The sequence below is a fragment of the Vulpes vulpes genome, chromosome 5 (genome assembly GCF_048418805.1).
Source record: "Vulpes vulpes isolate BD-2025 chromosome 5, VulVul3, whole genome shotgun sequence".
NCBI lineage: Eukaryota > Metazoa > Chordata > Mammalia > Carnivora > Canidae > Vulpes > Vulpes vulpes.
This window is the reverse complement of record NC_132784.1, coordinates 23,232,979-23,245,466: the sequence shown is the minus strand read 5'-3', so window position 1 is coordinate 23,245,466 and position 12,488 is coordinate 23,232,979. Positions and strand designations below refer to the sequence as shown.

At 33.5% G+C, this 12,488-nt stretch overlaps 1 protein-coding gene across 1 annotated transcript in view; it reads left to right on the top strand.

The window, feature by feature from the left end:
- LRP1B (LDL receptor related protein 1B) overlaps positions 1 to 12,488 on the top strand; it is a 1,812,620-nt gene that overhangs the window by 1,215,027 nt on the left and 585,105 nt on the right. Inside the window, exons 26-27 of the mRNA XM_072757648.1 lie at positions 4,550 to 4,714; positions 5,054 to 5,298. Coding sequence (XP_072613749.1) covers positions 4,550 to 4,714; positions 5,054 to 5,298 — 410 coding nt within the window. The remainder of the gene's footprint in view (positions 1 to 4,549; positions 4,715 to 5,053; positions 5,299 to 12,488) is intronic.

The following is a 12,488-nucleotide window of genomic DNA, read 5'->3' as shown; positions in this document are numbered from 1 at the left end:
ATTATAGATAAGTATCCCCCTTTTTTTTTGCTAAGATCATTTATTTTCACCTTCTGCAGCTTGACCTGATAGATGATAATGGCCCTTTCATGCCTGTAATGATACAAGTTGTTCATGGTCCATTGACCCAATTTAATCCTGATACAGACAAACCCATGAATGCAGGAACTGTAGAATCAGTAGACTGTAGTCTCTTTTTTTAAAAGCAATTGTGGCTGAATATTTCCATACTTCCTGTAAGAAGAGATAGTCAGTCTTTGTATATTTCAAGAAATAATGCAATCATTGAAATGCTAATACATTTTAACCATAAAAAGAAAGTAATAAGAGGAAAATGATTCTTTTAAAATACCACATTATAAAGTATACAAAAGAGTGCCTAGAATTTTATGAAACAATGATCCTTGAAATCAACTTTTTAAATTGATTGTAAACTGACTTACAGTGAAGTTAAGAAAGAACATTTTAGGGGAACTAATTCTAGAGCATGTTATTTTATACAAAGTATTGGAACTTTCCCCATTTGAATTGATGAAAGATTAGGACCATTATGAGCACTATAGAAGAAACAGCTTAATGCTGCTCTGTAGTGAAGAAATGAAGGAATCACCTATTTTAGAATTACTCAAATTATCCCAATGTATACTGTTATGGTCCACTGGAAACATACTTGAGAATCTACAGAGCCTATTTCTGGTAAACCTACACAAACCTATGCAGAATTGTAGAGTTACTGATATGTGTGTTGGAATTTCCAAAACTACGTAAGACAGAAATAGAAAGTTACAAGGGAGACACCAGTTCTCCATTTGTTACTCAGGCAAAGGACAATGCTCAGAAGTTTTTAGGTCATCAATTCAGAGCCTTGCCTAGTTCTGGTGGTGGCTTATCCACAGATACTCAGACTAGCTATGATTCTCAAATTCACTGTTTGTTTTCAGTGATTATTTTTCCTAATCTTTTTCAGACTTTCAAATCTCTCTCCTCTACCTTGTCTGTCAAATACCACCATAAATTTGATTGATGCTATGTTAGCCTTGTTTCTATTTTAAATCTTATTTTTTTAATCCTAAGTATAAAGGGAAGCTGACAACAACCTGCTGTCAGTGAAAAGATGTGTGCATCCAAAATTAGATTTGTAGTGAGACTCATAATTCATTTCATTCATTGTTTTAAAGACAGCTACTTAACTGAATAGCCTACCAGCTTTATACTAATTAATCTTTGTTCCATTTGCCCTTCATGGCATCATATTGTATATTAAGTAACTTATAAGCAATATATGTATGTTTATATACATGTTGGTATTTCCAGATAATTAGTTTTTTCTTGCATAAAACAATCTAATCTTTAAAAATTAGTCTTTTCAGAAAAAAAAATATCTAGCCATGAAATTTTATAAATATCCTCTGGCATTTTTGGTATTCTTAAAAATTTGCCTATTATACTAATTTTGAGTTATTAGACTTTTAAACTTTTATAATAGAAATTTCTAAATACACAAAATAAGATGAATTATATAATAAACTTCCTCACATCCATTATCTAGCTTCAGCAAATATCAGTACATTGTCCCTGATATATTATTTAGTTTTATCCTTTCTCAGGGGTTTACTTAATTTATTCAAATATTGGTGATTAAACAATGAATCATTTGGATCTCATTTTTATGGATATGATCCCACACCAGGGCATGAAACTACTAAAGCTGCCCGTAAAACTAAAACTTTAAATAAATAAATAAATAAACTCATTTTTTGGGAGTCATTCTTTGAGATAAACTCAATCCTATGACCTACTCCTTTGAATCCTTTTCTCATGGCTTTGATTTATGTTTACTTTATAAAACGAATCTGCCTCCACATATATGCTGGTGTGACATTTAAACTTGAGCATTCTGTGTCTCTCTTTCTCCATTACTTTTACAATTTTGAAATATTTTGAAATTTTGCATTTAAAAATAATTTCTATGATTATGTGTTTGCGGCATGCTTATGCAAACACGAATCTTTTGTGTGTGCTAGCTATCCTTTGTGCTAAATTGTTTATATCTATTACTTCATCAAATGCTCCTAATGAGAATGTACAGTTACAGTTTTTATCTAGGGATGAGAAAATGGAATCTAAAATTAAATATGCTGGAGTAAATGACAGATACCAGCCTTGATCCCACGTAGTCTGACATAGAAACATATATTGTCATAATCATTTAATAACATTTTGTGGATGGCCAGTGCTTCAGAGTTGTCTATAAGCTGCTGCTCTTATCAAGAATATCTACATCTTCCTTCTCTGTTCACCATAGGTTTTTTAACACATGTACTCACTAAATTTACTATTTATTATATTAAATTGTCTTTTATTCATTTCATATTTCAAATTTCTCTGTCCTAAAACAGACTATATCCTTCTCAAACATTCAACTCATGATGAATAGTTTACATCACTCCATATTTCCTATATAAACATAATATTCAAAAAAAAGAAGATAGGTTGAATTGTATTTTGAATTTTGTTCCAGAAGATTATTTCATTTTCCAAGGTAATCTACCAAATTCATATACTTAAGGATCATTCAAAATATAGAAAAATTAAAAAATAGCAAAATTATTTATAATTATAATGAAGAACAAAGGAACTTTATCATTTCTCACCAAAATATTATCAGAACTGATTAGAGGAAAATTTGCTGGACTGTCACTATCTCTCCTGTTCTATGAATACTCCCTTCCCAAATCACCATGCTACTCATTGGATTCTACTACGAAAGTAGAGAAGGCAACTACCATTGTTTGGTTAGCATCCAGGCTCCTACTCCTCTACCAGATGTCTTTCCTTTGTTATTTTATTTGGCAACATGACATTGAAGAGTTAGATATTAAAAACGGTCAGAACATTAAAATAAAACACACACACACACATCAGAACAGAAGTTAACAAAAAAAAAAAAAAAGAACAGAAGTTAGACTGCCCAATTTTCCTTCTCTCTCAGCCACTTATTATCTGTGTGACCCAAGTAATTTCATTTCTTTAAGCTTGTTCTCTCATCTCTAAAACATAGATAACTTTAGCCATAGCTCCATGATTGTTTAAATGAGATAAACTATAAGGCACTGAACATAGTTTTTAACATATAGTAAGTACTTAAAAAATATAGCCAGTTGTAATGATTGTGGAATTACTGTGTCACTCTATTAAGTATACTATAGAAACATGCATCAGCAGTTTAAACCATTGTCAACTGAGCATAAAACATCCACTGCCTAAGTTGCCTTAAAAATCAAATGCAGGACATGGGACACTTAATGCCCATTGTGTGGAACTGTTTGTGCATAATGAATTTGTAGAGTCTCAAATAGTATTCGGTTTAAAAAAAAAAAAAAGTAATGATCTTTACGCATATGAAAAAATATATTTTAACAATCTCATGTTTGTGTATACCAAAGTATAATGATTTCCTCTGTTTTCCCTCTGTATCCTCTGTTATATGATGTCTTTCATTGCTGTGAATCTAAATATCATCTCCATACTGCTGACATCCCAATTCATGTCTCCACCCCTACCTTCTCTGAACTTCACCCTGACATACCACACAGTTTCCTGATGTCTTGAAATCTTAAGATAAAAAAATAATTCAAGAGTAAACTTTTGATTGTTCTTCAAACCCATCCACATTAAATTTCCAGGTCTTAGAATCTGTCCTCTTCCATTTTCCCCATTCCCTGTATGGATTCCCTGCACACCCTCTCCCTTACCCTTATTCCGACTTTGCTGAAACAAGGAACACAGTCACCTATGATTCATTCTTTACCTCATTTCCCTGTATGCAGTCATAAGACAGTCCTGGCAATTCTTCCTCCAAAATATACTTTGAATCCATTCACTTCTCTTCTCTGCCACTACCATATCCCAAGCCATTATCATCTTTGTTCCTTTAAAATAACCACCTGATATACTATACTTTCGCCTCACTATCATCCACTTGTACATTATACCATGTTTCCACCTGGCTGAAATGTGCTTCTTATTCCCTTAGAATAAAGTCCCAAATAAGTACTTTAGCCTGCAAAACCCATTAGGTTGCTCTCTTCAAATCCATCTTCTTTTTTCCTCCTTATTCACCACATTGGTCTTATCTCTGTTCTTCAAATCACCCACTTTCTTTTCTATTTTAGGGTTTTCATATCTGCTGTTTATTTTACTTGTCATGCACTTTATACTGTTCTCCTTATCTTTTAGATTCAGTATAAATACAGCTTCCTCAAAGTGCTTTTTTTTTCTGATCACCTCCTCTAAATAGATCACTTAACTGCTATTCTCTGCCATAATGAAAGTTTTCTTCAGCATATTTTAGAAGCTGCAATTATATATTCATGTGTTTATTTAGTCTGTCTTCTCCACTGGACTCTAAGCCCCAGGTGGGTAGATAATACATCCATTTCCTTTGAGACTGTTCATCTAGCCAGTGTATATATAGCACATAGTATGCACTCAATAAATATTTGTGAACTGAATGGCTGAAACAATAGCATTATTTATTTTTCTTCAGAATTCTTTTCTGGACAGATTGGGATGCCAATTTTCCTCGCATTGAATCTGCCTCCATGAGTGGTGCTGGAAGAAAAACCATCTACAAAGACATGAAAACTGGAGCTTGGCCTAATGGATTAACTGTGGATCACTTTGAGAAAAGGATAGTTTGGACAGATGCCAGGTTTAAAAAAATGATCTTTTTCTTCTGTATTTTCTGTTATCTTCCTCTGATAGCATTTATAAACTGATAGGATGTCTAACATGCATTTATCATGCATACATTAAAATTGGTGGTGATTTTTGATAATTTTCATTATGATGGTGGTGATTTTTTTTTATGATGGTGATTTTTGTTTATTTTGTTATGATGGGCTTTTTGTTTCTTTCTATAAATCATATAGAGATCCATAAAATATTTTTTGTAAAATATTTCCCCTGACCTTTATCTAAGTAATGTGATAATACCAATGGACTATATAAATAAGTTTTGATAAACTGCTGATGTATTTACCTTTCATAGGTCAGATGCAATTTATTCAGCCCTCTATGATGGAACAGCCATGATCGAAATCATTCGGGGTCATGAATACCTTTCCCATCCCTTTGCTGTGTCTTTATATGGGAGTGAGGTCTACTGGACAGACTGGAGGACCAACACATTGTCAAAAGCCAATAAGTGGACAGGACAGAATGTCAGCGTGATTCAGAAAACTAGTGCACAGCCATTTGACCTTCAGATATACCACCCCAGCCGTCAACCCCAGGGTAAGTGCTGGTTGTGAAATAACAACCCAGAAAGTATTTTTCACCTTAATCATATAATATTTGAACTGTAAAATAACTTCTATAAGTTAATAGTTTATATATATTGTATTATGGAAGTGATTCCAACCTTTATTTTAATTAGCTCAGAATATTTTTCCCTTTTCACTTACTCACATAGCAATAAAGAAATATTAGAAAGAGTTTTAAACAAAGTCCCTATATTTTTAGTCAGTAAAGGGTATCAGTAAAGGGTACTGCAGGAAGTTGTAGAAGCTGTTGAGATTTGGAATCTATCACCTAACTATGTTCAGATAATTAGATGAGAACACCAAGGACACATTGACGTTTGCCCTCAAATGGTCCCTGTGAAGTATATTGGGAGGAGAAGGAACAGTGTGTAAGAAAGAATGGAGCATCTGCTTGAGCTTTGCAATTTTAAGACAATTGAGTTCACGTGAGCATGTGTGCCACCTCTCCCCATATATTCCACATTTTGGTTCAATAGTAATCTCCATCCCAACTTTGTGATTTCGTTTCTTCTGCTCAGTCTTTTCCAGATGTTCTTAATTCTAAGTCTTTATTTTTTCCTTTTTCCCCCTATGGGATAGTATGGCCATTTGGTTTAACATCAACTCATCCTTTTATACTTCTTGATGGAGCCTTCCCCTTTCTAATGTGTATCATAACCTTTGAGAATCTCATTCCAATGCAAATAATGTTTTCTTATCATTAATATATTTTTACTTGAAACATCTGATGCTCAGATGACAACTGTTCCCTAGAGGATAAATTTTCTTCTTTTCTCCCTCTCTCAGTGTAGAGTAGATAGATCTTCCACTTCCAGAAATGTGTTAGTGTTTCTGGTCTTATGGACTTCACTTCAAGCCTTATTTTAAATTTGTGCTATATTCTCTTCACCTAGATGTAACTAAAAATTCTCACCTCTGTGGTCCATTGCTATCATTTTTCTTCCTTCAATACGTGACATTCCTTCTCTATCGATACTATTTTTTCTACCAAAATTTCCTCATCTGTAAAATTTTCTGTGCCCTCTCTTTGACAGAATCTGGATCTAGTTCTCTTTCCACTTTCAGTTTCTCAGCTTCAATTTTCTTTCTTTTTTTTTTTTTTTAAGATTTTATTTATTTATTTATTCATGAGAGACACAGAAAGAGGCAGAGGCATAGGCAGAGGGAAAAAACAGGCTCTCTGCAGGGAGCCTGATGTGGGACTTGATCCAGGCCCCATGAGCCCACCCTGAGCTGAATTGAAGGCAGATGCTCAACCACTGAGCCACCCAGGCATCCCATAGCTTCAATTTTCTTAAATAGATCCTTCTTTGTCATGCAGGAGTTTCTATACAACATGTACTATGTGAGCAATCATGTTAATCCTTTTCTATCACCCTTAATTTCCTTGCTCCTTTCATCCTACAAACTTGAACAACATAAGGACATTAAGGGGAGAAAATACAGCTTAATCACTTTTGTGCTTAATAGGCATTCAGTAAATATATTGGATTTAATTAAATTGAAATTAAAGGGCAAATCATGATTCTGACCAGCAATGGGCCACTAGTACAATAAGAAAAATATATTATTTTCTAAAAACTTCCTTCAGTATGAGAGAGTATCTAGTCATAAACACTATATGTTGATGACAAGCACAGGATTGATTTTAATTTTTATAAGTGCAAAAATATGTACTTATGTATTTTTGTGCCCCAGAGTGGTATTTTTTGGGAACTTTAATTTTTATGTTTAGAGTAATTTAGATGAATTGGACCATGAAAAATGGCCTGGGTTTATGTATTACAACAGCCCCCTTCCCAAAATAGGATAAATGTATTTTCATTTCCTAACTGTCTGATTTGGCCACATTGACGTAAGCCCTAGCAAATTGACAGAATGGAAATGAAAATGATACTTTCAAGGTCTTTTGACATTTTCGTATATATAGAAAGGATGTAAAGCATTCAATGAAGAATAGACCCTTCCTTCATAGTTTCACTTTCTGTGATCATATTTGGTCCAGAAACAAAAAAAAAAAACTCTCCTTCTGAACTATCAGTAGAAGGTCAGTAGTGCCCTAACACTATGTTACAATGCATACGTCATTCACTTCACTTCATCTCATCACATAGACATTTTATCGTCTCATATCATCATAAGCACAAGGGTGAGTATAGTATGATGAGATATTTTGAGACAGAGAGATACCACATTCACATAAATTTTATGATAGTATACTACTAGAGTTATTCTACTTTAGTTATTATTGTTAATCTATTACTGTGCCTAATTAATAAATTAGACTTTAGGATAGATATGTACCATAGGTATGTGTGTATAAGAAAACACATGGTATTATCCATGGTTTCAGGCATCTACTTGGGATGTCTCCTCCCCAGAAAAGGGGAGATTACTGTAATTCATTTGGAGATGGGGAGAGTCTCTTGACATCTTTACTTAACTTGAAAGATGATTTATATGAGACTCCTCCAATTTGCATAAAATAAGGAAGTTTCTACTCGATGGATTGATTTAACATAGAGGATCAGGGCTGATATATTCTGGTCTTTTATATGCTTTTAGAGAATGTCACCTATAGTGAGACCTTGCTATTTCCTAAATGAAATTCAGTCAGTTTCCAATTTTGAGAATGATCAGAGAACATTCCACTTTTCCCCATTATAAGGATCACTGAGCATATAACAATCATTATCCATCCTGTTTATCTGCTTCAGTGAAGTAACACTTCCATTGCTAGGGGGAAAACTTTTTTAAAAAGATGCAGAAATGTATTGACTATTTTATTACCAGGGTAGAATTATAATAAAAGTGATGACAAAGGTACATTGTTAACACCACTAAAATAATAATAGCCCTCTGTTTTCTGGTGAATAGTAATGTGAAGCTCATGAAAAAATAATTAATTTTAAAAATATGTGACATTTAGTGCTGTAAAATGGAAATATATCTTTAAAAAATTAAAGAAATAAAGGTTAGAAATATTCTTTGAAATTATATGATCCTCCAAGTAGGAAATTAATGAATGTTTTAACACCAGTTATCATACATTCATCTTGTGCATAAATTTCTAGGCTGATTATCGAACACTTAGGCAGAACTTTTAAAAAACGAAAATGTATTTTAGATCCTTTGGTTACTAATGTAACTTTTAAATTAGATTAAGAAGAAACAAGGAGCAATTTCTGTATTTATTTATTTATTTATATTTATTTTTATTTTTTTAATTGTATGAGGTTGCTGAACTTAAGAGATAATGGCATGGCCTTGGGAGCTTGACTGCTTAGGTTCAAACCCAAACCCTATGATTCACTAGTTGTATGATGTTGGGCAAATTACTTAATTTCCTTAGGCCTCAGTTTCTCAAATAAATAAATAACTCTTAAAAAAAATAGTTGTTGAAATCAATCGTTTTCCTAACGTCCTTTTGTTGAAATTTAGGTTTCATTACTTTTCTTGAGACCTTTTGAATACCTATTATCTCATATTTAAATAACTCATATTGGGCTTAACATCACATTTTTCTATACGTAGCAATTTGTTTAAAGAAAAATTATAACAAAAATGTGAATCACAACTCTAAAGAAGAGCAATATGATTGATTTTTCTATCAAGAGAATTCAGGTGTAGTCAGATGACTAGACTATTCAAGCTACTCTCAAATGTACACCCATTTTCCTAGGGCCTAGAGCAACAAACATCCTGATGTTTTATATTTATAGTTGTTTCAACAGAGATGTTGAATATCACAGTAATAAATAAAACTATCACTGTTATTATACTATTATGTGCCATTTAGTTGTCACTTTTTTCCCTAATAATTAGAACCATCTAACCAGATAGTTGTTTCCACCTTCTATGAGAAAACTGAAGCTCAGGAAAGTGAAATAGACTGGCTCAGAGTAATAAATTTCATCAAAGTTAACACAGGGCCCCAATGATCATAATCAACCCCCCAGTCCATGCTTCATTGTTTTCTAAATTAAAAAAGCATTTTTTTTAAAGTAAGTTTCATGCCCACCATGGAACCCAAAGTGGGGCTTGAACTTACAGCTCCCAGATCAAGACCAGAGCTGATCCTCCAGATCCTGGAGACCTGAGATAGAGTCCCATGTCAGGCTCCCTGCATGGAGCCTGCTTCTCCCTCTGACAGTGTCTCTGTGTGTGTGTGTGTGTGTGTGTGTGTGTATGTGTGTGTGTGTATCTCTCATGAATAAATAAATAAAATCTTAAAAAAAAATCTGAATCTCTGTAACAACATTCCCTCAATTTTCATGAGAACATACAACTATTCCAAAATAATTGTCTTAATTTTAAGTATAAAATAATAAAGAATAAGGTCTGGAGAGTAAATATTTTTTTAAATATTTTATTTATTTATCATGAGAGAGAGAGAGAGAGAAAGAGAGAGGCGCAGTGACACAGGCAGAGGGAGAAGCAGGCTCCATGCAGGGAACCCGATGTGGGACTTGATCCCAGGTCTCCAGGATCAGGCCCTGGGCCGAAGGCAGCGCTAAACCGCTGAGCCACCCAGGCTGCCCTCCTTCTCTTTTTTTGTGACCAAATATTATACATATGTGTATGTATATATACCAGGTTTTCTTTATCCATTCATCTATTGATAGACATTTAGATTGTCTCCATGTCTTTGTAAACAGTGCTGCAATGAACATGGGAGTGCATATGACCTCTCCTGTACCAAAAAGCAAAGCAAGAAAGTTTAGAGTAAAATAAGGATACAAAGTAGTGATTTATGTTGACAACTACTGTAGGGACTGAGGACAAAAATTTGAATATAAAATATTGGGAAATTTGGAATAAGAATTTTATATACCATATACTATACTTTCACACTGGCTAAGATAATCACATTTTATTCCCATATGCTTTTGAAAGATTTATATATACTCATTCTATTTCACTGATTGGATTGATAACTAGACACTTTAACCTAATTTCTCTATATTCTACATCTAGTGTGTATTGGCAATAATAGTACAGAGTTGATACTTATGTCCACCTACTGAATAAACACATGGGAGGATGTTGTTTCGTTAGCATAGAGAGAAGTTGTATAACTAAATATATTTATTGCTTTTATAATAAGCGAGAACACCAAAATCATAATTTCCCTTTAAGGTGGAAATTAATAATAAACATTTATGAGGCAATCTAATTTAAATATATTTTAACAGTAAAACACAGCTATTAATTGAATAAATTTTGAGTGCACTAAAAAAACAACAGCAGCAACAGCAAAGTTTATCATAAACCATTTTTGAGAAAGATGTTAGTTTTGTTTAGATAATGGGATCTGGGCTTATATGATTGAGTATTAAATTAAAATTATATCATCATCCTGACTTTCTGATAATAAGGAAGGTATGCACTTATATTGTGTTTTTATTAGTCATTTACAGGTATTATTCTCAATCTGCACAGAGATTTGCAGGAAATAATTCTCCTTTTGAGAGGCTTTCTCACTTCAAAGCCACATACCAATCTTTACAAAATTCAGATTTCACCTCCTGCATGTTCATACTTAATACTGCTTGAACTCCCTTAGCACTTAGAGCTTGTATGATTATTTAATATTTTCCTAACTCTGTTTTATTTTCCCAACTACATTATAAAATATTTGAGTAAGAGAGTGTCACTTACTTATTTATGTCAACTACATAGCCAAATTATTTATAATAATATTAGTAATTATAATGATATTAGCATTTGACACTTGCTAATTTTCATTGCAATTCTATGAGGAAGGTTTTAGCAACAGTTTTACAGATAAGGAACCTAAGAAAGATAAACACTAAGTGATTTAGTCAAGGTCTAACAGCCAGAGCATGTTTGTTCAGTTATCTGACATTAAGGAAAGTGACCTCAGAAGTCTTGCCTTAACCACTACACTCTACAGGCAGAAGTCATGGAGTTCATGTTTGAAATTCTCCTTGGAATTGTTATTTTGTGTTACCGCAGTCAAGTTTTGTGGACATTTACAAGGGACAAACTAATTCTTACCTTCCTGGAGTTTATAGTCTAGAAGTAGAACAAACTAAACTAAAAACGAGGATCAATAAAATAAATGTTACTATGGTTGGATTTTGAATGTAAAAGTAGAGTATATGTATTTTAAAAAGCAATAGGGTGAGGTCCTAAAATACCTTGGGCTGGTCTAGTTCAACCCATCTTCTGTCACTCACTAGGCTTATCAGGGGAGGCAAATAATTAACTTCTGGAGTCTCATTTCCTCATTTGTAGGCTGAAGCAAGCTAAGGTAAAGAGTGAATAAATGGGAAACAGATTGGGCAGGTATCAGATCATGGTGGGATTTAAATGGTTCTTTCAAGGAATTTTAATTTTTGTCCTCTGGGATATGCAGTTCTAATGATTTCACACTTGAATGTGCATCCAAATTATCTTCAGGGATCCCTGAAACACATCCCACTAAAACACAGATTCCTGGGCTGTACTTGGAAAGCTTTTGATCTAATAGGTCAGGGATATGGCTTGAGATTTTGCATTTTCACAAGTTCCCACAGGATGCTGATATTGCCTAGAGTACCACAGTCCTAAGTGAAGGAGAAAATAAGTTTTAAATACGTGGACAAAGGAGTGAAAAGAGCAGATCTAAGTACTTAGAAACTTGACTCCATCTGTGTGAAGGATGGATTGTGGAGAGAGCACTATAGGTAGGAAACTGTTAAGGAGGCTACTTCTATAGATCAGGAGGTAGCTGATGCCAAAATCTGGGAGGTGGTCATAAAAGCAGAGAGAATAGTATGAGTGAGATATACTTGGAAGCAAAATCAATAAAAAAATGATAATAGTAATAGAAGTTGTGGAGTGGGAGAGATTGAAAAGGAAAGGAAGAATTTGAGATGGCTTTGTTTTTCTAGTTTCTATAATTGGCTTCATGATCAAAATATGACAAAGCCCATTTGTCATATTTATTTAAGGCAGGAATCAACAAACTTTGTGAAAAGCCCAATAGTAAGCATTTTAGGCTTGGAACTATGGTATCTTACTTTAAGAAAGATAAAGATATAAATGTATTCATTGGATTTGGCAACTTAAGGACAGGCAGCCATTATTTAGAACAATTTCAGTGGATTTGTTTGCCTATGCCCTAGTGATCATAAGTATGCCTGAAGTTAGATA